At 44.7% G+C, this 26,402-nt stretch overlaps 2 protein-coding genes and 1 long non-coding RNA gene across 3 annotated transcripts in view; all 3 read right to left on the reverse strand.

Moving 5' to 3' along the window:
- LOC134212250 (protein decapentaplegic) overlaps positions 1-26,402 on the reverse strand; it is a 169,978-nt gene that overhangs the window by 79,970 nt on the left and 63,606 nt on the right. The gene's annotated exons all lie outside the window — the stretch shown is intronic.
- On the reverse strand, positions 3,600-9,485 carry LOC134209727 (uncharacterized). The gene is made up of 4 exons (XM_062685741.1): positions 8,634-9,485; positions 7,835-8,426; positions 3,807-7,790; positions 3,600-3,619 (listed from the first exon to the last, which is right to left on the reverse strand). Exons 1-4 carry the CDS (start codon positions 9,483-9,485, stop codon positions 3,600-3,602), a joined length of 5,448 nt encoding a protein of 1,815 aa, XP_062541725.1.
- On the reverse strand, positions 9,516-10,127 carry LOC134216354 (uncharacterized). Its single transcript, XR_009980630.1, has 4 exons — positions 9,992-10,127; positions 9,855-9,933; positions 9,716-9,798; positions 9,516-9,654 (listed from the first exon to the last, which is right to left on the reverse strand). It is a non-coding gene; the product is annotated as an uncharacterized LOC134216354 (long non-coding RNA).

The raw sequence follows: 26,402 nt of genomic DNA on the forward strand, positions 1-26,402 counted from the left end.
ATATGATGCCCTCTTTATTCCTCAGGTAGCTGTTTTCCCATATTCTGTCTAACAGTCTGTGCCAGCTTTCCGGAGCCATCTTGATAGGCTCAGCTTTAATGCCATCCTTATCAGCTGCTTTATTGTTCTTGAGTTGTTGGATGGCGTCCTTGACTTCTCTCAAAGCAGGGGCTGGCTGATTCCCATCTTTCGCTGACCTGACGCAGTTATGTCTTCCACTGTATTGACCCTCTCTATCTGCGCCATTCAGGTGCTCCCCGAAATTCTGTTTCCACCTTTCCGTTCAACCTCACGCTCGTTCATCAAGTTGCTCACATCCTTATATCTGTAGATCCCGACTCACAGCTCAAAGCCTTTGAGGGATGCATTGAGCTCCTGATAGAAGCTTGAGGACGGCATGAATGCTTCATCTTCTGTTGTTTATGTTTCCGTCTAGTTCTAGCGTCCCAAGTTCTGTCGGGCCCTTGCTGCAGTAAACCCATGCGAATTGTTTTACCACGCTATTCGATAAAATAATAACAGTTCAGACCCGATTACCTAAATATTAGACCTCTTCATGTTTTCAAAAAGTATCAAAAATCAATCGATCAGTCCAGAATCACAATTCTTATGCTAAAATAAGTCTCTTGTCAAATTTTCAGCTAATTCGGATAAAATTTCGACGTGGCTCAAGTCGATTTAGTGTTTTTGGGCTATTTTCAATTTTGGAAAAAATCTTACAAGAGATATAAACGTCGAAAACTATCGCAACAACCTCTATACGAAAGCTTTTGGTGTGCTCTACAAGTCTTGTGAACATTGCGATTCGTTCCGTTCACGTTTTGTCCATGTTAAAGTGATTTTCAAACTTTTAAGTGCTTAAAAATACTACTGAATAATCAAGTTCGACCAGTATTAGCATTGTTTTTCATTCCGTGCCGATAGTTCGAACGAGCCAGACGTGTGTGCTGTGTCTCATCGCGGATTGTGTTCGGTAGTGCGAGTTGTATTGTGTGGTGCTATTCCTACCTACGGATCCAAGGCGATCGCTGTCGGCGAGTGAAGTAGCTGCTTCTGGCGACGCCAGTGAAGCAGGCTATTGTTACTGCTGCTACCTACAGCAGCAGGGGCAGATAAGTAGAAACGTTTTTATTGTTCTCCCATCTGCTTGATTCGGAGTGGGACTGATAGAATAAATAAAATTAGTTTTTTTTTCTGATTAGCTATTAGTCTTAAGTTAACATAAGCAAAATCATCCTTCCACCTTGCGGGGTGATAATGGAGACAGAGACTGTGGAAGGCAATGGGCCTCCAAAAGATGCAGGGCGCACACGATTGTACCATGCGGCTTCGCCTGGGCCTTGGGTTGTATACTTCCGGCAGAAAGTGAAGAGCCTAAATTTTCTGGGCATAAAACGAGATTTGACGCGTCGTTTTACGAAGCTTGAATTCAGCCAAATCAACAGGAACAAACTACGCATCACCGCACCTACATACCAGGTGGCGAATGAAATTGCTGGCGACAGGGCGTACAATGTTGAATATTTAGTTTATGTGCCCTCGCGGGAGGTCGAGATAGAAGGCGTAATCAACGCAGCGAGCTTGACTTGCAAGGATGTGCTTGCAGGGAAAGGTCGCCTAAAGAACGCCCTGCAATCTACCGTGGATATTCTGGACTGCAAGGAATTGCATTCAGCAGCCACGGTAGATGGCAAAAAGGTTTATTCCATGTCAGGCTCGCTTTGGGTGACATTCGCTGGTTCGATGCTTCCAAAGTATGTCGATATAGAAAATATGTTGTTTCCGGTGCGTCTTTTTGTGCCAAGGGTATTTAATTGTACCAACTGCAAACAACTTGGTCACACTGCCGAGTTTTGTGACAACAAACCACGTTGTGGTAAATGCTCAGTAAGGCATCGGGAGGAGGTCTGCCAGCAACAAGCAGCAAAATGTGCTTATTATGGTTTGAACCTCCCCATGGTTTGCAAGAATGCCCGGTGTACAAAAGCGCACCCAAAAGTGAAGCGCTCGTTGGTACAGCGCTCCAAGCAGTCGTATGCGGAAATGGTTAGGTCGCAAGACACATCCGCCACAGCCACTGCATCGACTGCTATTTCAGCCACCGTTCGTGTAAGTGATTATTATGATTCCATATCAATCGACGAATTGGACTCTGACGCAGCCGACATGGATGATTCTGCGGAGGTACACGTGCCCGAAAAGAGGAAGCAACCGTCTTCCCTGGATCGCGCTGTTAGAGTCATCCATAAAAGCTTGCCAAAATCTGAAGGTAATGGGGTTTATTTAAAATCCCGAAGCAATCTGTCCCTACTGCTTCTTTTGATCCTAATTACAGTAAGACATTCCCGCCATTGCCTAAATCCGATGTTGTTTCGAAGAAACTTCCGGCTAGGAGAATCAACGAAAGAAAAACAAATTCGCACTTCTAGAAAAAGTATTCCGTCCAAGCGAGGATTGATCTCCTTTAAGGACCTTGTGGACCGTTTTTGAACTTGTTCAATATTCCGAATTCATTGAGGCCAATCATTGACCTCTTTATTCCAACAGTTGAAAGTGATCTGAAGCAATTGACTGTTTCATGGTCCCTTCTTGCAGAAATTGTATCTTTCGATGGATAATACGGCCAATACCGAAGATACAATCACTGTACTGCAGTGGAACTGTCAGAGTCTGAAAAATAAATTAGACGTGTTCAAGTTTTTGATTCGCAATTCTGATTGCGATATATTTGCACTCTGTGAAACATGGCTTTCTTCTGAAGATGAAATCAACTTCCACGCCAAGATCGGGATGATCATTATGGTGGCGTTCTTTTGGGGATCAAAAAATGCTACTCCTTCTACAGAATTCCTATTCCGACTGTTCCCGGCTTAGAAATCGTCGCATGCCAAGTAAATGTGAAGAATAAAGATCTTTGCATAGCTTCAGTGTACATTCCTCCAAATGCCTCTATTAATCGTCGACATTTTTGGAGCGCAGTCTCCCTCCTATCATCTCCAGTATTGATATTGGGTGATATGAACGCACATGGTATTGGATGGGGCGAAACGTATGACGATTATAGAGCGCCTATTTTCTATGATTTGTGTGACGATTTCAATTTGAATATTTTGAACACTGGTGAAGTAACTCGAATAGGACCAAATGGTCAACAAAGCCGTATTGATCTGTCTTTATGTTCAAATTCACTATCATTAGTGTTTGGATACACTATTTATTTCGCAGCAACTATTCGGAGTAGCTCAAAAACTATAAGAAGTAATTACATTTTTTACACAGTTTTTAAAGTTACATGATTATTCCTACTCACTCAAATAGTTTCTCACTTCCTTACGAATCCGAATCCTTGCTGATCCTATTTCCGTTCGTTCCTTCGCTATTTCTTTACTCCTGCTATTTTATTCAATTCTTTAATTAAGATTTTACTATTTTTCATTTCAGGTACTTACAACTATGCCGTATAAACTACCGTCAGTATACGGTTGAGTGCACGGTTATGTTCTGCCTTCGCGTTGAGTGTGGTACAAAAGGTAATTCAACTTGATTTGATAGTAAAGTTCACTAAACTACAACTTTTGCTTTGCTAACACTACTAAATTTCACGAAGATTGATAATAAACTTTAGAGCAATATACAACAGTATCGAGATTTGTTTTTGTTTCTTTTTCTTTCATACATGTTCCTCGTGATATGCTTTGACCTCTTCCTAAAACACACAAATAGAAAGGGTTTGGCCATTATACCAGCGGTGTGAAAAATCTCCCGCCCGAAACATCCGGTGTTCCTGTCGGAATCTCTGGATTTACCTGACTGTATTTCGAACACCGCCAGATTCACTACAGCACGACGATGCACCTTACCGTTGGCCGTCCTAACGTCTGCTTGTCGAATCCTTCCATCAGCTCCTTGAATTACGTTTTGAACCCTTCCTCGTATCCAGCTTTTCCGATTTTTCCCATCGACTATGAATACCAGATCTCCAACTTCTAGCTGCTTGTGGTCGTCAAACCACTTCGGCCGATGGTTTAAGCTTGGCAGATACTCCTTCGACCAACGTTCCCACATCTTGTTGGCTAAATATTGTGACCTTTTGTAGACATCTTTCAGTGCTTCAGCCTGATCTACTGAATCATCAACCCGCATGTCCGCACTTGTTATCATGCCGCGGAGAAAGTGGTTTGGTGTGATAGCTTCTTCGTCAGATGATTCTTGTGGGATGTATATTAACGGACGTGTGTTAATAATGTCCTCAGCTTCGGCTAATGTTGTTGAGAGGATTTCATCCGTTAGTTTACGTCCATCTTCGAGCGCTCGCAAAGCTTCTTTGACGGACCGCACCATTCGCTCCCAGACGCCACCCATGTGCGGTGTTCCAGGAGGGTTGAAATGCCAAATAGTCGCCGCCGATGTTACCTTTTCGGCACACTCATTATTTATCTTCTTCGTTATCACTGCCTCCGCCCCACGGAAACACGTTGCATTGTCCGAAAAGATTTGTTCGGGAACTCCTCGCTTGCATGCGAATCTTCTGAAGGCCATTAGACAGGATTGCGTAGTCAAAGTATGGACGACCTCAAGATGTACAGCTCTCACTGCCATGCATGTGAAAACGGCGATCCATCTTTTCTCTTTCCTTCGTCCCACTGTAACTTCAACCGGACCAAGATAATCCACACCCACTGCACTGAAGGGTCGGGAATGAGATGTGATACGTTGAACCGGAAGAGGTGCCATCATTGGGACACTGGGTACGCAGCGATTTACCTTGCACCACATACATTCTTTTGTCGCCTTCTTGATTGCAGCACGTGCTTTAGGTATCCAGAACTTCTGCCTCAGTTCGTTAAAAACCGTCTCCCTATTTGCATGCGCAAATTTATTGTGAAAATGCAAAATCAGTTTCTTGGTAATCTCATGATTTCCAGATAGGATTATCGGGAATCGCTTGTCGAAAGGCAGTGCTTCGTTTCTCTCTAACCTGCCTCTTACTCGCATGACTCCTTTTTCATCTAGCGCCGGAGAACGCTTGTACAAACTGCTCGACTTTCCAATCTTCTCCACTGGCTGGCCAGTACTCCGCTGTAAATTTTTTTCCAGTATATCCATTTCCTCCGGAAAGCTTTCAAACTGAGCCTGCCGCCATAAAACCGTTTCTGCTCTTTGAAGCTCTTCTTGTTGAAGAATTTTCGTTTCCGCCAGATATCCAGTCTTGACCAGCCGACGTTGATGTTCTGTACGCTGGGAAACTGCAATAGGCCGACCATCTTTTTTACGTCGACAGTTGGAAGCGAATCGCAGCACGGTTGCTGTCACACGCAACAGTTTAGTCCAACTAGAAATATTAACCGCATCGATCACAGCGTGGCAAAACATAGCACCTCTGGTTTCCTCCAGTGTTTCTTCGATCTGTTCTTCAAGGGCCCACTGATCGCTCGATTGGTATAATATAGACGGACCGTGTACCCATTGAGAATCGTTTTGCAAAGGGGGGCCGTGTCCCCACTTCGTAAGTACATCCGCGATATTCTGCTTTGTCGGTACCCATCTCCAGTCTCGCATGTGGGTTACGTCCAAAATTTCGCCTATTCTGAACGCGACAAACTGCTTGAATTTGTGTTGGTCAGACTGTAACCAAGACAATACAGTTCGAGAATCTGTCCATAGGATGGTGCGACTGATCGGCAGAGAATGAGATTCTACGACGGTTTGCTTCATTCGTGCCCCAAGTACAGCTGCCATCAGCTCGAGACGGGGAATGGATTGCCGCTTCAATGGTGCCACTTTAGCTCGGGACATCACTAAACTGCATCTTACCACGCCGTTAGCAATTGTACGTAAATACGACACGCATCCATATGCGTGTTCGCTAGCATCGGTGAAAATATGCAACTCAATTGATTCAACTGACGAACTTGAAGCGTCTCCCAGATAGCATCTAGGAACTCGAAATGCTTCAACTTCGGGCAATAGCGCAGTCCACTCTTTCCACAAACTCCAACCTTGCTCGTTGATCTCTTGATCCCATTCACAACCATTTCGCCAAAGATGTTGTATAATGACTTTGCCATGTATCGTGAAAGGTGATAGCAATCCCAGAGGGTCAAAAAGTCCCATGACACAGCTCAATACGATACGCTTGGTTGGTCGCTTGCCTTTGAACAAATACTCCTTAACTTCTGCACGATGAGTAACGGAAAATGCAAACATGTCTGACTCTACATCCCATATAACTCCGAGAACTCTTTCGCCTGATGATTGTTTGTCTTGCTGGAAAACAACCGGGCCCGGAGACTTTGCTTCTCCCAGTGCTGAAAGAAACTCGGGCGAATTAGACACCCAGTTGCGAATGTCGAAACCAGCTTGTTTGTGGATATATCTCACTTCTTTTGCTCGTTGTATCGCTTCCTCGATTGTGTCGACACTGTCAAAATAATCGTCAACGTAGTGCCGATAAACAATGGCCGCTGCCGCTTCAGGGTATTGCAGCGCATAATCGGCCGCGTTTTGGTTCTTCACGAACTGTGCTGATGCGGGCGAACATGTCGAGCCAAATGTAGCGACGTCCATTACATAAATCCTTGGCTCATCACTATGATTGTTCCGGAACAGGAATCGTTGGGCCTGCTTGTCACGAGAAATGATCTTCAGCTGATGATACATTTCCCTGATATCCCCACCGAATGCGACCTTTTTCTCACGGAAACCGGTTATCACTGATACCAGTGGCGCTAGTAGGTCGGGCCCCTTCAGCAACATCGAGTTGAGCGAAACTCCATGAACCGTTGCAGCTGCGTCCCATATTAGCCGGACTTTACTGGGCTTTTTCGCATTTACGACGACATTTAGTGGCAGATACCACACTTTGTCTGGCGCAGTATGAGCCAGCTCTTCCTTGGTCGCAAGATGGGCGTACCCTTTCTCCTGATACTCTTCTATTTGTCGTCGGACGTTTTGGAATAACTCCGGCGATTTATACAATCTGTTCTCCAACTGCTTCATTCGCTTCGTCGCCATGAGATAGCTGTCTGGAAAATGTATTTCATCCATTTTCCAAAGAAGCCCCGTTTCAAAACGATTTCCCACTCGCTTCGTGGTATGTTCCATAATCTCCCGAGCCCGTCGATCATCGACCGACTCATTTCGAACTTTTATCACCGACTCTTCCAGTGCGTAGTGATTCTTAAGAATGTCATGAAGGTCTTCGTTGGATATTTTTTGGTGGTAACCCAGGAAGCCTCCTGAAGCCGAGGTTGTCTGCCGCGGACCGTACACAGTCCACCCAAGCTTGCAACGAACCGCTATTGGCTCTTGGGTCGTTCCGATCCTTGCTTCCCTTGGAGCAAACGTGTGGATGTTGTTTATCCCAATCAGTAAACCTGGTCGACCATCGTATGATGCGATCGGTAGATCGCGCATGTGCTTGTATTGCGCCGTTAGCTCAGCGGCGTTTAGGGTCTGATGCGGCAGCATCAGCTTTTCGACCGTGTTAACAGTATGTAGCAGGAACTTTTCTGTACTTTTCACTCCTACTGCAGAACTCCACACATTCATCCGCATTGAATTTTTCTCCACGCGATAGATATCAGAAGTCCAGTTGATGGTCAATTTCTCTCTTACTCCGGTGAGTCCCAGTCGCTCCGCCACATCGTTCTCGATCAGCGTCACGGAAGCGCCCTCGTCCAAAAAGGCAAGTACCGTTATTGATCTTTCCCCACAATGCAGCTGTATCGGAATCATCCGAAACACCATAGAGTTTGCGGTTCTTATATGTGCGCTCATACCAACTACGTCTGCGATTGGGTGGATTAGCGGGTTGTGTGGTTCCTACATTCACCTACAGTACAACGAATCTTGAAGCGGCACTGGCCACTGTGATCGTTAAGGCATGTGTGACACAGTTTCCATTTGGTCACCACTTTCATCTTGTCCACATACGGTAGGTCCCGGAAATCCTGGCAGAAGCGCAAGCGGTGATCATCTCGCTGGCATACCCGGCATGACTTTTGTTTCCTTCGACTGGCATCCGATATAGGAGAACTCCGATTAGGCTCACTATGGCTATAAAGTGCCTTCTGCTTGTTTCTTCCACCTGCACCAGCTGTTGACTTGGTTTCCGGCTTATAATCGAAGCTAACATTTGCCTCGCAGGCGTCCGATACAATTCCGGAAATGAAGTCCGTAAACGTTCGCAGTGTCACAACCTTCTTCTTCTTCTTGTATTGCACCCATTGTCGCTTTTCTCCGTCTGGTAGTTTGCTAACCAGATCCTGGATCAGAACTGGATTCACCAGATGAAGTGTGAGATCTGCTGCCTCTAGGTGCTCACAAAGCTGTTCTACTGCGTTTCCGAAAGGTATAAACGAAGCTAATTTATCCGATCTTGGTGAGTCAAGCTTGCGTACTCTGTCCAAATGGCTTTGTAGCAACTGCTCGGGACGGCCATAGAGTTGCCGGAGCTTTGCAATTACCCTAGGCACTGATTTTGGAAGAAGAAGCTGTCCACGAACCGACTCAAGTGCTGAACCTCGCAGGCTTTCTTGGAGTCTCACCAGGTTCTCGACGTCGGAGTATCCACAAGCTTCGTTGAACGCTTGATATGTTCCTTAAGAATAATGGCAATTCTTCTGGCTTACCAGAAAAGTAGGAAACTTCTTCGTGTATCCACTCCTAGCGAGTATTTGAACCCGATTCGGTCCATGACATTGACGTCCTACTCCTCCATTTTCTTTGCCACTCCCTTTGCTGATGGTCGTTTCGCTGCTACTGCTGGAACTGTCTTCTTCCTCCTCTTCGCTGCTTTCTTCCTTCTGTTCTACGAAGCGCTTTACGTTTGCCTCTGTAAGCTTCCCGAGCACTGGCGTTATGAATGCACCCGACGGGCCCGCTGCAACACTAATTGTTTTCGGAACATGTTTCTTCTGCTTACTTGTGGATCCATCAGCGTCGTACAACTGCTTATCAACGGCCAACATTCTTTCCCGGTACATCTTCTCCATTTCTTGTATTCGGATCAGGTGTGCTTCCTTCTCTTGTAACTCTCTTTGAAGCTCGATCTCCTTTTCTTCTATCTCCTTCTCTCGTAGCAGCCGTTGCTTCTCCAGCTCTTTCTCACGCAGATCTTTCTCCATCCTCATCCTTCTCTCCTTCAGAGCATTCTTCATCTCCATCTCTTTCCGGCGCAGCAACAGCTCCGCATCCATTTCTTTCTCCAGCCGCTTATTTTCCGCTTCCATTTCTCGTAGTTTTTCTTCCACGCCCGGCGGCAGAGACGGCGGCACACGATCAGACGACTTGGTTGACAACTTATCATACTCTTCTGCAATTTTCTTCGTGCGCGATGCAGCCTTCTTCTGCTTTTGGTACTCCTGATTAACTGCCTGACAAGTAACATCTTTGCAGAACCACTTCTTGTCCTTCCTCGGTGCAGTAGACATTCCTACACAGCGAGTGTGGAACCAGCGGTCACAGCCGTCACATGCGATCATCTCCTCATTTTGTGTGGAAGTTTCTCCGCAGTCAGCGCAAGGCGTCGCGGTTAGGTCCAAGGATTTTTGGCTCATCGTGATTGAGGGTACCGAAATCTCGTTATTTGATTTTTGAGATTGTTTGGATACACTATTTATTTCGCAGCAACTATTCGGAGTAGCTCAAAAACTATAAGAAGTAATTACATTTTTTACACAGTTTTTAAAGTTACATGATTATTCCTACTCACTCAAATAGTTTCTCACTTCCTTACGAATCCGAATCCTTGCTGATCCTATTTCCGTTCGTTCCTTCGCTATTTCTTTACTCCTGCTATTTTATTCAATTCTTTAATTAAGATTTTACTATTTTTCATTTCAGGTACTTACAACTATGCCGTATAAACTACCGTCAGTATACGGTTGAGTGCACGGTTATGTTCTGCCTTCGCGTTGAGTGTGGTACAAACTAGATAGATGTAATCTAGGTCATTCATCATCTTAATTTATATATATTTTTTACTTACAGGTAATTCAACTTGATTTGATAGTAAAGTTCACTAAACTACAACTTTTGCTTTGCTAACACTACTAAATTTCACGAAGATTGATAATAAACTTTAGAGCAATATACAACAGTATCGAGATTTGTTTTTGTTTCTTTTTCTTTCATACATGTTCCTCGTGGTATGCTTTGACCTCTTCCTAAAACACTCCTTAAATAGAAAGGGTTTGGCCATTATGCCGACACCGGCTACTGTCGCCCAGCGGTGTGAACAATTAGATTGCACGTGGAAGGTAATTCAAGATCCCCATGGTAGTGATCATATGCCGATAGTTACCACAATTAAAAGTAGCTATCAACAATCTGAGCCAGTTAATGTTCCTTTCGACCTCACGAAAAACATTGGTATTGAATCAACTGATACTCTTCCACCTTTGGATGAATATCGATTCCTTACTGAGTTGATTCAAAAAAGCGCACTAGAAGCTCAGAAACGACGCGTTCCAAGTACATCTGTCATAAGAAGACCAGCCACTCCTGGATGGGATGATGAATGTACTAAGTTGTATTCTGAGAAATCTGATGCCTTCAAGGCCTTCCGTAAACACGGAAGGTCTGAGCTTTTTGAAGAGTATTTGAGGCTTGAAAGAAAGCTCAAAAATCTTCTCAAGGCTAAAAAACGTAGCTACTGGCGACGTTTTGTCGAGGGACTATCACGAGAAACCTCAATGACAACACTTTGGAAAACATGCGGAACCGCATTTCCACCAACGAGAGTGAAGAATACTCCAATCGATGGATATTCAACTTCGCAAAAAAGGTCTGCCCAGATTCCGTACCAGCAGAACCGCTATTTCGAGAATCAGTCACTGATCCCGGTTCTTTGGGTGGACCATTCTCAATGCTTGAACTTTCTATGTCTCTTCTTTCATTGAACAACTCTGCTCCGGGATGCGATAACATCAAATTCAATCTTCTTAAAACCTCCCAGATATCGCAAAAGACGATTACTTGACCTGTACAACTGTTTCATGGAGTACAACATTGTGCCACCTGAATGGCGACAGGTCAAAGTAATAGCTATTCAAAAGCCTGAAACCAGCGTCTAATCACAATTCATACCGACCGATTGCCATGCTATCATGCATGAGAAAATTATTGGAGAAAATGATCCTTTCAAGAGTCGACCATTGGTTCGAACAAAATGCATTACTTTCAAATACTCAGTTTGGATTTCGAAAAGGGAAAGGAACAAACGATTGTCTAGCGTTGCTTTTTTCAGATATACAACTGGCCTTTGCACACAAGGAGCAATTGGCTTCAGTATTCTTGGATGATTCAGTTTCCATAGAAGTACTGTCAGGCAATCTGCACAGTAGTGGATTACCCGTTATTTTGAATAATTTCTTGTACAATTTGTTGTCAGAAAAACAAATGAACTTCACACTCGGCACTCTGACAACTTCCAGAAATAGCTACATGGGCCTTCCCCAAGGTTCGTGTTTAAGTCCCTTGTTTTATAATTTCTATGTTAAAGATATTGACAATTGTTTGGAAGGACAATGCACGCTCAGACAACTTGCAGATGATGCCGTGGTCTCTCTAAGAGGTCCATGTGCAGCTGTCTTGCAAGGACCATTGCAAAGTACCTTAGATAATCTGACTGTTTGGGCCAGACATTTAGGGATCGAGTTTTCACCGCAAAATGCTCAGTTGGTTGTGTTTACTAAGAAGCGGTATCCTGCTCAACTGAAACTCAAGCTGTTGAATGATGGCATCAACCAATCTTTATCTTCTAAATACCTTGGGGTCGTGTTTGATTCCAAATGCACCTGGAAACTCCACATTGAGTATTTGATACAAAAATGACGGAAAAGGATCCATTTTCTACGTTCTATCTCCGGAACATGGTGGGGTGCTTTTAAATTTGCTATATTATCAATAAAACTTTCCTATATAATTTTTTGCTAGTAGTCGAGTTATTCGTCTAGCTCTCCATTGGTATAGAAATGTCGGCATAAGATCAACTAGGGCCAAAGTTATTGACCAATGACAAAAGGGTGCCCACAATCGAACCTATTCTCCTACCAGGAAGATTATTACGCTACAAGCGATTCATTATGATGATCCTTTATTCCGTAAATGCTAGAAATCAACCTCTGTAAGTCACACAGTTTATTAGCATATTTCTTTCTTCTAAGAAACCTTGTCGATCTTGCAGCGTAACCATTGAATCCCAGTGCAGGTGGCAAAAAGTGTGTTTTCAGACTATTTTACCAATCTGCAAATACAAAAGTCACACATTCGTTCGCATATAAATATGAAACTCGAAAGAATCAATAAATATTTTTTCGCTTTCCCTTCGTCATGGACTGTCGTCCCGGCCTTTATCATCATCATCATCGTGCGCGGTGCGCTGTGTTTTGTTTGGCTCGAGGCTGTAGAAGTCGTCGACGAGAAGTATAAGCTCGGGCCAGGGTTCAACCGCGACGTCGACGGCGACGATGGACAACAACGCGCTCGCGATGGCATAGGAGACAGACGTGGAAGCGTTATTCGCGTGGATTTTGTGCCACATGCTTTCGAACGCGGTCGAATCTAGCTCTCTGCGCGCGCTGTTTTGCCGAGCCGTGTCGCGCATTCGGCGCTGCTGCTGCTGTGGCTCTGTCCGCTTCGTACAAGTGCCGTGGGTTATTTTTAGACTACCAGACAATTGGACGGTATTATTTGATTCCAGCTGGTCTGGCACGGCCGAACGAGGCAGACTTTCAGTCTACGGCTCATTAGGCTGATGCGAATGTCATTGCGCTGCGGCGACGGAGGGACTGTCATAGAAAGTTTGCCTTTCAGCGCATTCAAATGAGGTAGTGAATCATGATGGTTCGATCACGCTTATGTAACAGTGTTGGTATCTAACGTACCCCTTTCGAGATGAAACTTTGAAGAGGTCGTCTTGAAGGATACGCGGGTACCTGTTTGGTGTTGGTAATCACTAGATTGGATTTGACATCATCGGCTATTTGGTTGGTTTTGTAGCTTTGTGATCGATTCACTTCTCACTGCGGACATTGGCGTAGGAAGAAGACCGTTAGGGACGATTTGTTTTAACACAAAAATGAGAACGTCCATAAGTTACATCACCTTTTTTGGGAGGGAAGTCAAGTTGAGAAACTCGGCGATTCAAGGTCGAGGTTACAACACAACATTTGGTACACTGTGTTTCGACATTGACATGAAGCTAGCGACTTGATATGTATAATTTGTACTAAATGACGAAATCGGAAGTTTTTCCAGTTTCTCCCATATAGCGAGCAACAACGTGGGCAACGAGATCAAACGTGGCTTTTAGATCCGTGTTGACTTCAGCACCCGAGCTCATATTATGCAGGCACATTGACAAGAAATGAACGAGATCGTAGAAATGTTATTTAGGGAAGCATCCATCCATATTGATGCAGTTATCAATGTTAGATTGCTGCTCCATTTCTATTGAGAAGAAATGAAGTGGTAGTTTTGACGAAGGACTTACACCTGTGTTCAGAATAATAGCAGCGGAATCCGTTTTTCATACAAAATGGTCAACTTTGACAAGCTGTAACTTTGTTCCCCGATGACCGATTGAGCTGAAATATTAGCAGTGGACTACAGATATGATGAATTTTACACATACTACGTATCATTTTTTTCTAATGACGCACTAGGTCAAATTGTTCAAAAAAATAGCAGTTTTTATTTTTGATATATTGGTCAATTCAAATGTCAAATTCAATAATTTATATTTTTAAATTATAAACTTTGTGTCTCGCAGCACCTGAATTCAAATTGATAACATTCCAATTAATTGATTTCCTGATATTTCCAAAACAAAAACTGCTATTATTTTGACAATTTGACTTAGTGCGTAATTTTTGATCTCGTCATTCGAAAAAAAAATGATACGTAGTATGTGTAAAATTCATCATATTTGTAGTTCATTGCCAAAATTTATGCTTAATCTGTCATCGGGGTGCAAAGTTACAGCTTGTCAAAGTTGACCATTTTGTATGAAAAACGGCTTCCGCTGCTATTATTCTGAACACAGGTGTACGTCTGTCTTTACTATTCTGGGTGTAATTTAGATTTTTGGAAATCGATAGCGTTACGCTGAAAGGGAAGGTTTCGAACGTTACTAGCGCTTTTATGTTTCGATGAATTTTGAACATTTACATATTAATCGACTCGGAAACTCTCCAGCAATTTGCCAATTTTATTGAAATTTTAGATTATTAACGATAATTTTTGTCAAAGCCAGTAAAATTTCATATAAGCATAATCAATCCCGTACATTCCTAACACGGGTATCAGAATGCTGTATGTCACGGGTCTTCGGGTTCACCGCAAGATTTCCCTTGTGTATAAAAGAAGCATCCGTGTGCGAGTCATTTTAGTTTGTGACAGCAGCGCATACTGACGTGCTCTTTACTTGCGCATTCTATTCTCATTCGTTCGCTGTGTTTACGTACTCAGCATGCAGTCGCCAGCAGGAGCATATGCACGAAATACACGGTAACATCCGTATACTCATTTTAGGAGTACTTTTTAATCATATTCTAAACGTAAAAAAATGCGTACTTTTAAATCATTAGTCGAGAGTATTTTTTACTCCTTTTAGAATATGTAAATGGAATTAGAAAAAGCGTAAAAAGCAGTATTTTGGAGAAAAGAAAATTTCAAAACCAAACATAACCAAATTAGTTTTCTGTCACCGGCGGCGCAGTGAGTGCGAAAACATAAAACATATTTTAATGAATTAACTAGTGAAAAAGTTAAAATAACGCTGGAAAGACAATTAGACATTGCCAACCAGGTGAGTTGCTTTTGAAGTCGGAGAATACGTCTGAGAATAAAATAGATATTTCGATTTATGCTTCTTTTTGCAGCTTGATTGACCCCGTGCCTGCGTCGAATACTAATTCCAGCGCATCCATGTATAGCTGAAGCAGCTCCGGCTGGAGATCAAGGCTTTTAAAGAACGTTATCGAGATGCAGGAGGAGGAAGATCGGAAAGCCCAGTTTGGGCCCGGAAGTTTTGGATATGGTGGAAGTGTTCGAATCCCTCCACGAAGTGTTGCAAAAGTGTTGTAAACGCGCAACATTCGTATGCTGCAGGAAGCGATGAGCAATCTGCCCGAGAAGGATGCTCGCTGGACCTGCCGGCGAGCCTGTCGGTATGTTAGTTCCGGACAGCAATAAAAGAATGTTGGACACCAAATTGGGTAATAATCTTTTTATTTGAATAAATATGACTGCATTAAAGCTCTAGTTCATTATTATTACCTGAAAATAAAGAAATAGTCTCCACTTTTCGAAACAAACAATTCATAATAATAAGGGGTAAAAAGTATACATTCCTACCTTTGTTAATAGGAGTAAAAAATATGCATTTTTTACTTTGAGGAAAGGAGTAAAAAGTATGCATCGTTTGACGTATAGGCAATATACTCATAAATGAGTAAACGAATTATACTCCTTTTATGCGTAGTTCCACTTTTCCAGGATTATGCGTACTTTAAAGTCATAAAAGAGTATATTCTGGTTACCGTGTAAGAGGACGCATTTTTTGTCATGCTTGATGATGGTCGGATGCAGTGGTGTCGGTTGCGATGGATGCGATCGCCCATCGCACCGCTCGGAATTCACGGCTAAAGGCCGATGATTGCTCAAGCTGCAATGGCCGCGATGGTGGATGAAGAAGAATAAAATTAGCCCAGAGAGATTTGGTCTTCTCATCCAGGGAAAGTTATTGGTTTCATAATCCACATCCTTCCGGGATGGGAACGAGTCATGGCATATGACTGACCATTTGTTAGGTTGTGGTTGGTATTGAACGTATAACAAAACAAGGATATACTATAATAGTTCTAATTCTCCAGCAAAAAAAAATCAACTACACTGATAAAAATTAAAATAAAATAATTATTTTTATTCATTCGCATAAGGCATTGGCAATTAAATGATAAACAATCAGGAATGGTGCTGGTATCTGTTTTAGAATAGAAAATTTAGCCGTTTCATTTAATTTATTTAGTTAACATCTAAACTGTCTGGGGGCAGCAGGGACTATTTCCAAGGGCTCCCCAGGCCATCTGCGAGTTGTGGCGCCTGCCTAGGATGTGGTGGGGTTTGACAGTGGGCCCTGTTAAACCTCTATAAGAAGCTGCATGTATCCGCAAGTAGGCTCCGCCAAAGCGACCGTGTGCCGCTCAAAGCGCACAAGCCCAAGTCCTGGTGTTAGGTGGGACGCTAAACAGCCCTGACACGACAGCCCTCCGGCGAGACAGGAGGTTTGCGCAGGCCCAGTAAACCGTCTGGAAAACCAATAATTACGAACAATATAAGAGATAATGGGACTCGATATAATCGGCAAAGACCTAGGCGACGAATAATGGAACACGATTGGAAGCTTGGAACATGGAACTACAAGTCGCTAGGTTTCGCAGGTTGCGACAGGATGATCTACGATGAATTACATCCCCGAAACTTTGACGTCGTGGCGCTGCAGGAGATTTGCTGGACAGGACAGAAAGTGTGGAAAAGCAGGCATCGGGCGGCTACCTTCTACCAAAGCTGTGGCACCACCAACGAGCTGGGAACCGACTTCATAGTGCTGGGTAAGATGCGCCAACGCGTGATTGGGTGGCAGCCAATCAAAACAAGGATGTACAAGCTGAGGATTACAGGCAGTTTCTTCAACTATAGCATCATCAACGAGCACTGCCCACACGAAGGGAAACCCGACGACGAGAAAGAAGCATTCTACGCACAGCTGGAGCAGACATACGATGGATGCCCACTGCGGGACGTCAAAATCGTCATCGGTGACATGAACGCGCAGGTAGGAAGGGAGGAAATGTATAGACCGGTCATCGGACCGGATAGTCTGCACACCGTATCGAATGACAACGGCCAACGATGCATAAACTTCGCAACCTCCGGCGGAATGGTAGTCCGAAGCACCTCTTTCCCCGCAAAATATCCACAAGGCCACATGGAGATCACCTAATCAAGAAACGGAAAACCAAATCGACCACGCTCTAATCGACGGTAAATTCTTCTCCGACATCACGAACGTCCGCACTTACCGCAGTGCGAATATTGAATCCGACCACTACCACGGTGCAGTATGCCTGCGCTCAAAACTCTCGACGGTGTTCAACATCCGTCGAAGTCGGACGCCGCGGCTTAATATTGGGCAGCTACAAGACGGTAGACTAACCCAAGAATACGCGCAGCAGCTGGAAGTGGCACTCCCAATGGAAGATCAGCTAGGCGCAGCGTCTCTTGAAGATGGCTGGAGAGATATCCGATCCGCCATTGGTAGTACCGCAACCGCTACATTTGGCACGGTGCCCCCGGATCAGAGCAACGACTAGTATGACGGCGAATGAAGTAGTTAGTAGAAGCGAAGAATGCAGCATGGGCGAAATTGCTGCAACACCGCACGAGGGCGAACGAGGCACGATATAAACAGGCGCGGGACAGACAAAACTCGATTTTTCGGAGAAAAAGCGTGAGCAGGAAGATCGAGACCGTGGAGAGATGGAGCAACTGTACCACGCTAATAACGCACGAAAGTTCTATGAGAAGTTGAACCATTCAAGTAAGAGCCACGTGCCACAGCCTAATATGTGTAAGGACACAAACGGGACCCTTCTTACGAACGAGCGTGAGGTGATCCAAAGGTGACGGCAGCACTACGAAGAGCAACTGAATGGCGATGTGGCAGACGAAGATGGCGGTATGGTGATCGACCTAGGGGAACGCGCGCAGGACATAATTCTACCGGCTCCGGATCTCCAAGAAATCCAGCAGGAGAGCTATTTAAACACGGTGGTGAGGCACTGGCTAGAGCGCTGCACTGGGTCATTACCAAGATTTGGGAGGAGGAAGTTTTGCCGCAGGAATGGATGGAAGGTGTCGTGTGTCCCATCTACAAAAAGGGCGATAAGCTGGATTATAGCAACTACCGCGCAATCACATTGCTGAACGCCGCCTACAAGGTACTCTCCCAAATTTTATGCCGTCGACTAGCACCAATTGCAAGGGAGTTCGAGGGGCAGTACCAGGCGGATTTTATGGGCGAACGCTCCACCACGGACCAGGTGTTCGCCATTCGCCAAGTACTGCAGAAGTGCCGCGAATACAACGTGCCCACACATCATCTATTCATCGACTTCAAAGCCGCATATAATACAATCGATCGGGACCAGCTATGGCAGCTAATGCACGAACACGGTTTTCCGGATAAACTGACACGGTTGATCAAAGCGACGATGGATCGGGGGATGTGCGTAGTTCGAGTTTCAGGGGCATTCTCGAGTCCCTTCGAAATACTCAGAAGGTTACGGCAAGGTGATGGTCTTTCGTGTCTGCTATTCAACATCGCTTTGGAAGGGGTAATACGAAGAGCAAGGATTAACACGAGTGGTACAATTTTCAATAAGTCCGTACAGCTATTTGGCTTCGCCAAATAGATATTATGGCACGTAACTTTGAGAAGATGGAGGAAGCCTACATCAGACTGAAGAGGGAAGCCAAGCGTATCGGACTAGTCATCAACACGTCAAAGACGAAGTACATGATAGGAAGAGGTACAAGAGAAGACAATGGGAGCCACCCACAGCGAGTTGGCATCGGTGGTGACGAAATCGAGGTGGTAGAAGAATTTGTGTACTTGGGCTCACTGGTGACTGCCGAAAATGATACCAGCAGAGAAATTCTGAGACGTATAGTAGCTTGAAATCGTACATACTTTGGACCCCGCAAGACGCTCGTATCGAATAGAGTTCGCCGCCGTACCAAACTGACTATAACCCGGAGAAAATGGTTCTCGACAACGATCCGACGGGTTACAAGAAGGCAAGGTGCGCAGCGGGCAAGGTGGATCGATCAGGTGGAAGATGACTTGCGGACCCTCCGTAGAATGCGTGGTTGGCGACGTGTAGCCATGGACCGAGCCGAATGGAGAAGACTCTTATATACCGCACAGGCCACTTCGGCCTTAGTCTGAATAAATAATAATAATAATCTAAACAGATAACAGTGAATTAACAATTTGATGCCACAATACACTGTTCATGGCCGAATCACTCCATCCTCGAATGCGTCCCATGATGACCAATCTGCCCATCTTACCCTTTCGGCTTTTGCTACCTTATGGATACTAAGCGTAGAGCTGGGGGAGCTCGTGGTTCATTCTTTGCCGTCACAGACCGTCTTCTTGCACACCGCCAAAGATGGTCCTAAGCACCCGTCTTTCGAATGCTCCGAGTGCTTGCAAGTCCTCTCGAGTATTGTCCATGTTTCATGTCCGTAGAGGACTACCGGTTTTATCAGCGTCTTGTACATATCACATTTGGTGCGGTGGTGATTCTTCTTTGACCGCAGTTTCTTCTGAAGCCCGTAGTAGGCTCGACTTTCACAGATGGTGCGCCTTCGTATTTCACGAATAACATTGTTATCAGCCGTTAGCAAGGATCCAAGATAGACGAATTCCTCGACCACCTCGAAGTTATCCCCGTCTATCGTAACACTGCTTCCTAGACGGGACCTGTCACGCTCGATTCCACCCACAAGCATATATTTTGTCTTTGACGCATTCACCACCAGTCCAACTTTTGTTGCTTCACGTTTCAGGTGGGTGTACAGTTCTGCCACCTTTGCAAATGTTCGGCCGACAATGTCCGTGTCATCCGCGAAACTAATAAATTGACTGGATCTGTCGGAAATCTTACCCGGCTGTTACACCCGGCTCTCCGCATGACACCTTCTAGCGCAATGTTGAACAATAGGCACGAAAGTCCATCACCTTGTCTTAGTCTCTGGCGCGATTCTAAAGAACTGGAGTGTTCGCCTGAAATCTTCAATGGTGATCGCTCGAAAGTTCTCACACTCCAGCTTGTCGCCTTTCTTGTAGACGGATCATAAAACCCCTTCCTACCACTCCTTCGGTAGCTGTTCTGGGATAACTGGATACTGCAGGTAAGTGGCCAGCTTTTCCGGGCCCAGATGAATTCAGCTCCGATACCATCCTTACCGGCTGCTTTATTGGCCTTTAGCTGTTGAATGGCATCCTTAACATCCCTCAAGGTGGGGGTTGGTTGGCTTCCATCGTCCGCTGAACTGACGTAGTCATCTACTCCGCTACCTTGACTCATACTGCCTATACTCTGGGCGCCATTCAAATATTCCTCATAGTGCTGCTTCCATCTTTCGATCGTCCGTCAAGATGCGTCCATTCTTATCCCTGCACATTTCGGCTCACGGCACGAAGCCTTTACGGGATGCGTTGAGCTTCTGATAGAACTTGCGTGTTTCTTGAGAACGGAACAACTGTTCCATCTCCTCGCACTCCGCTTCTTCCAGGCGGCATTTTTTCTCCTGAAAAAGGCGGGTCTGCTGTCTCCGCTTCCGTCTTCGTCTACATTCCATGTTCTGCCGGGTACCTTGCTGCAACGCGACCGCCCGCGCTGCTTCCTTCTGCTTGTTCTCTACTGCGTCGTTAATGGCTGCTTTGACTGTATTCCAGCAGTCCTCAAGAGGGGCCCCATCGAGCTCACCCTCTTCCGTCAACGCTGTCTCGAGATACTGCGCGTATGCAGTGTCGACATCAGGTTGCTTCAGTCGCTCTAGGTCGTACCGCGGCGGTCGTTGGTACCGAACATTGTTGATGACGGATAGTTTTGGGCGCAGTTTAACCACCACCAGATAGTGGTCAGAGTCGGTGTTAGCGCCACGATATGGCCCGACGTCGATAAGTGCCGTCCATCAATCAGAACGTCGCTGGCTCTCGGACGACGATCAGCCGCCCCTAACATGGATAACAGACGCTGTTGTGAGCCGATCCTGACATGGAGAACAGACGCTCAGATAGATTTGCAACTCCGGAGAGGAGCAAACCCCCCTTTCCTGTCAGCATACGACCATGGTTCCCACCGGGGTTAGTTACCCGATCTTCCCTAAGGTTGCTCGTATCCCGGCCAGCACCACGAGGAGGTAGGGATAGGAGTAGCTGGGTAAGAGGCCAAGGACCGCGAGATGGGGTCTATTTTATTCCTTCAGGTACGTGAAGTACCAATAGTACGCTTTACCCAGCATTTGCCGTGCTTTTCATACACGACACAATTCATAAGCACATTTATGGCTCAATAAATAGTTCAATGGTAATATAAATATAAAGAATGTTATTTCGAGTTCTCCCAGAGTTTGAATTTTTTATTAATTTTTAAATGTCTGTAGAATGAATTTAAAAATTTCAATAATATAATAATATACTCTACTATATAGGCAATATACTTTACTAGAAGAAAACCGACCTGAGATCATTACGCGAATAGAGGTAGTGAATTAAATTGAATCTACTTAGTTTTTTGCTATAATTTATTAGTAATACTGCTACCAGTGCTACCGCCAAGCGCCAGCAGGAAGATCGAGACCGTGAAGAAACGGAGCAACTGAACCGCGCTAATAACACGCGAAAGTTTTATGAGAAGTTAAACCGTTCACGTAAGGGCCACGTGCCACAGCCTGATATGTGTAAGGACATAAACGGAAACCTTCTTACGAACGAGCGTGAGGTGATCCAAAGGTGGCGGCAGCACTACGAAGAGCACCTGAATGGCGATGTGGCAGACGAAGATGGCGGTATGGTGATGGACCTGGGAGAACGCGCGCAGGACATAATTCTACCGGCTCCGGATCTCCAGGAAATCCAGGAGGAGATTGGCCGGCTGAAGAACAACAAAGCCCCTGGGGTTGACCAACTACCAGGAGAGCTATTTAAACACGGTGGTGAGGCACTGGATAGAGCGCTGCACTGGGTCATTACCAAGATTTGGGAGGAGGAAGTTTTGCCGCAGGAGTGGATGGAAGGTGTCGTGTGTCCCATCTACAAAAAGGGCGATAAGCTGGATTGTAGCAACTACCGCGCAATCACATTGCTGAACGCCGCCTACAAGGTACTCTCCCAAATTTTATGCCGTCGACTAGCACCAACTGCAAGGGAGTTCGTGGGGCAGTACCAGGCGGGTTTTATGGGCGAACGCTCCACCACGGACCAGGTGTTCGCCCTTCGCCAGTACTGCAGAAATGCCGCGAATACAACGTGCCCACACATCATCTATTCATCGATTTCAAAGCCGCATATGATACAATCGATCGGGACCAGCTATGGCAGCTAATGCACGTACACGGATTTCCGGATAAACTGACACGGTTGATCAAAGCGACGATGGATCGGGTGATGTGCGTAGTTCGAGTTTCAGGGGCCCTTCGAAACCCACAGAGGGTTACGGCAAGGTGATGGTCTTTCGTGTCTGCTATTCAACATCGCTTTGGAAGGGGTAATACGAAGAGCAGGGATTAACACGAGTGGTACAATTTTCAATAAGTCCGTCCAGCTATTTGGCTTCGCCGACGACATAGATATTATGGCACGTAACTTTGAGAAGATGGAGGAAGCCTACATCAGACTAAAGAGGGAAGCCAAGCGGATCGGACTAGTCATCAACACGTCGAAGACGAAGTACATGATAGGAAGAGGTTCAAGAGAAGACAATGTGAGCCACCCACCGCGAGTTTGCATCGGTGGTGACGAAATCGAGGTGGTAGAAGAATTTGTGTACTTGGGCTCACTAGTGACTGCCGAAAATGACACCAGCAGAGAAATTCGGAGACGCATAGTGGCTGGAAATCGTACGTACTTTAGACTCCGCAAGACGCTCCGATCGAATAGAGTTCGCCGCCGTACCAAACTGACAATCTACAAAACGCTAATTAGACCGGTAGTCCTCTACGGACACGAGACCTGGACGATGCTCGTGGAGGACCAACGCGCACTTGGAGTTTTCGAAAGGAAAGTGCTGCGTACCATCTATGGTGGGGTGCAGATGGCGGACGGTACGTGGAGGAGGCGAATGAACCACGAATTGCATCAGCTGTTGGGAGAACCATCCATCGTTCACACCGCGAAAATCGGACGACTGCGATGGGCCGGGCACGTAGCCAGAATGTCGGACAGTAACCCGGTGAAAATGGTTCTCGACAACGATCCGACGGGCACAAGAAGGCGAGGTGCGCAGCGGGCAAGGTGGATCGATCAGGTGGAAGATGACTTGCGGACCCTCCGTAGACTGCGTGGTTGGCGACGTGTAGCCATGGACCGAGCCGAATGGAGAAGACTCTTATATACCGCACAGGCCACTTCGGCCTTAGTCTGATTAAATAATAATAATAATACCAGTGCTACCGCTACTGCTATTACTACGAAAAATATATTAACTATTGAGGCAACCATTACTACCCAAGCAGCACAAGTCATGTTTTGCTACTCGGGTGCATCTAAGCGCAGCAGTGGATGATCGTTAGCATCCGAAGTCTTTCTTATTTCTATATAATTTTAGTAAAGACTCGTACTGGGCCCTGCCGGCACTTCTAACCATACGCATAGTCTGCTGACGATAAAGAATGTGCCAGTATTCAATGCGTGGGCGTGGAGCGTCAAGTTTCAAACGATTTCGTTTAGATAACAATGTTATGTATGTTTCACAATATAAAAATATGCGTGTAATTGAAAACTTGTTATGGACTCAGTAGATCTGCTGCATATAAAATAATGCGTACGCAATACAAAGAACAAATAATTATTGAGAATGAATTTAGTTTAATTTCACAAAACTCATATTATACCGAGATACTTGACGAACCACCGTCGATCCCATCATCCGTGGACAGGGGATATTTTCCAATTTTTTTAGGACAATATTATCACTATGAAAAAATCTAACCTTTGTTCATGAGAGTTAAGTTACACGGTTTCTTAGCTCCCCCAACAACAGAAAATAATAAAGTGACTCAAAATAATAGGTTAACTAAAGAAAAAACAAGAATCAAAAGATTTTGCAACAAACTTCGTACCATGGCCCTCTCCCTTGCTACCCTATTGGACCTTCGATCAGCCTGATAGATCTCTCGCGAGATCTGTTTGCTGTTGCTGCTGCTGCTGATCCACTTGTTTTGCGCCCGCGGTGTATTTGTGTGAACCTGTTTCGAGTAGGTCCCAGCTAGGCTATCGACGACGAAAAAAAAATAACATACATGACATTTGCTGAACGAAAAACAGGTTGTTGTGCCGTTCCTCTGCACGGTTGTCGGAGGAGACCTCTGCCAACTACCGAGGGCTCCGTTCGACGACTAACGCAACGGTTACCGGTGCCGCGCGGCGCGGAATAGGTCTCTTGAGATAGCCATCGTTTTGCGTTGCCCGGGTCTCTTGTAATCCCGCTGCTGATGCTGCTGGCTTGTTGTACCACTTCGGGCCACCTTCACCCCATCTCGTCATCGCGGCATTGCGGTCGGTGGCCGGCTCGGTCAGGTGTCAGGCTCACCTACCCACTCTAGAGCCTCGCGTGGTTCGTAGATGTGTGTCGTTGCTGGTTGAACTACCGCTTGCTGCTGCAACTGCTGGTGTTGTTGTTTTTGTGTTTCATTAGAGTCTGCTGATTTATTTCTGGTTTTCCTTGAGTTTGAAGCCTTTATCGAACCTCAGCCAGCACGCTTCACGCCTGGTTCTGTTATGTATTGAGGCTAGAGGAACAGAACAACCATGGAACAACGCATGCATTGCGGTTCGATTGAGCCTTGCTGGCTGCCTGGACCGAGTTATTCAGATGTAATGTTACGTATGTATGAAACATTGATTGCATCAAGATTTGTCATCAGCGACAATTGTGAAGTGCCGAGGTATGGTTATAAGATTATTGGATAGTCTTCATACATATCCTTGAAGCATTCAATTCTACTGTGAGTTATTTTACTACTATGCATAAATTTTCAACACATAACAAATTAGTAGAACATGTGACTGCAATTGTATTGAAAATCTAGAAGTTTCTAGCAGCATGATTCTAAGAAATGATGCCTTTCGATCGCAACTGGTTTTGTGTGATGAAAGTTTGATTAAAATATATTATTTTATATTATTTCCTTTGACGACTAAACAGTAACACCGGGGATTCTTTGGCTTTGCAGTCTCTTCTGCAATGAAAACGATTTTTTTTCTTTGCTGTTTCAATAGGTTATGCCATCTTATTCAAGGGTCCTACAATTAACATTACAACATGAATCAACTAGAAAAATGCATAACCGAAAAGTGTATAAACCCTTTTTCGTCTGGTGGTTTGTTTTAAACATTTAGAGCCATCAGAAGAATACAGTGATTTACAATTTCACAATTATTGTGTAGCGTTCTTCCACAGAAGTGATGATATTTTTAGTCTCATTCCAAGCAGAGACGAAAGGCGGAAACACGGAAGGCAGAATTACAAAAGGCAGAATCTCGAAAGGCACCTCACATGTAACATAAAGCGTAATTACAAAAGTCAGAGTTTTATTATTTCTTAGTTTTAAGCAGGCGTTTGGCTTGAGGTAAGGGAAGATATACTTTTTTCTTGAAGGGGAATATGATTCCTTTTTTTCGAAGCACTCTCTTCGGCATATTTCTACTTTCTATTTATTGGTATCGCATCCCACATCTGAAATATTAGTCGCTTTGCAGCTTAGTATTCATGAGGCACCTCCACAGATAATGAAGAACCACGAAAATCAGAAAAGCATTATACTGTTTTAACAGGCCGTTCGATCTGTTGGTTCAAAATGTCCGTTCAATTCTGCCTTTCGTGTTTCTGCCTTTTGTGTCGTTCCACCTTTCCTTCATTCTGCCAATTCCGCTCAGCTCAGCAGTACGAGAGTGCCCATAATTTTAGTCTAGGTCTCACTAGTCCAGTTGAGGATCAGGTTACACGGAGCTTCGAAGACATTCTCAATCAAGAGAATGTTTCTGACCCTTCGTTGGGAACTAATTTGGATGAAGTGAGATCTATTACTAGAAAATTTAAACATATGAAAGCCCCTGGTGATGATGTTATTTTCTACATACTTATCAAAAAACTTCCTGAGAGCTTTTTATCCTTTTTGGTTAATTTATTTAACAAATGTTTTCAATTGGCATACTTCCCAGATAAATGGAAAAACGCCAAAGTTGTTCCAATTTTGAAGCCGGACAAAAATCCAGCTGAGGCTTCTAGTTATCGCCCAATCAGTTTGCTTTCTTCAATAAGCAAACTGTTTGAAAAGATTATTTTAAATAGAATGATGGTTCATATTAATGACAATTCTATTTTTGCTGATGAGCAATTTGGTTTTCGCCATGGGCATTCATACCACCGATCATTTATTAAGAGTTACGTTACGAATTTAATTCGGCTCAACACATCTGAAGGATATTCGACTGGAGTTGCTCTTCTTGATATAGAGAAAGCATTTGACAGTGTTTGGCATGAAGGTTTGATTGTAAAATTGATGAATTTTAATTTTCCTCTGTACATCATTAAACTGAT

The sequence above is a fragment of the Armigeres subalbatus genome, chromosome 2 (assembly GCF_024139115.2).
Source record: "Armigeres subalbatus isolate Guangzhou_Male chromosome 2, GZ_Asu_2, whole genome shotgun sequence".
In the NCBI taxonomy this organism is placed as follows: domain Eukaryota; kingdom Metazoa; phylum Arthropoda; class Insecta; order Diptera; family Culicidae; genus Armigeres; species Armigeres subalbatus.

What these genes read in the sequence shown, in the direction of transcription:
- LOC134209727 (XM_062685741.1), bottom strand. Translation starts at nt 9,485, where the DNA reads ATGATCGCATGTGACGGCTGTGACCGCTGGTTCCACACTCGCTGTGTA. An exon ending in CAAGATTCGTTGTACTGTAG is followed by an intron (nt 7,791 to 7,834) that starts GTGAATGTAGGA and finishes ACCCAATCGCAG; the next exon opens with ACGTAGTTGGTATGAGCGCA. An exon ending in GGTGTTCGAAATACAGTCAG is followed by an intron (nt 3,620 to 3,806) that starts GTAAATCCAGAG and finishes ATTGCTCTAAAG; the next exon opens with TTTATTATCAATCTTCGTGA.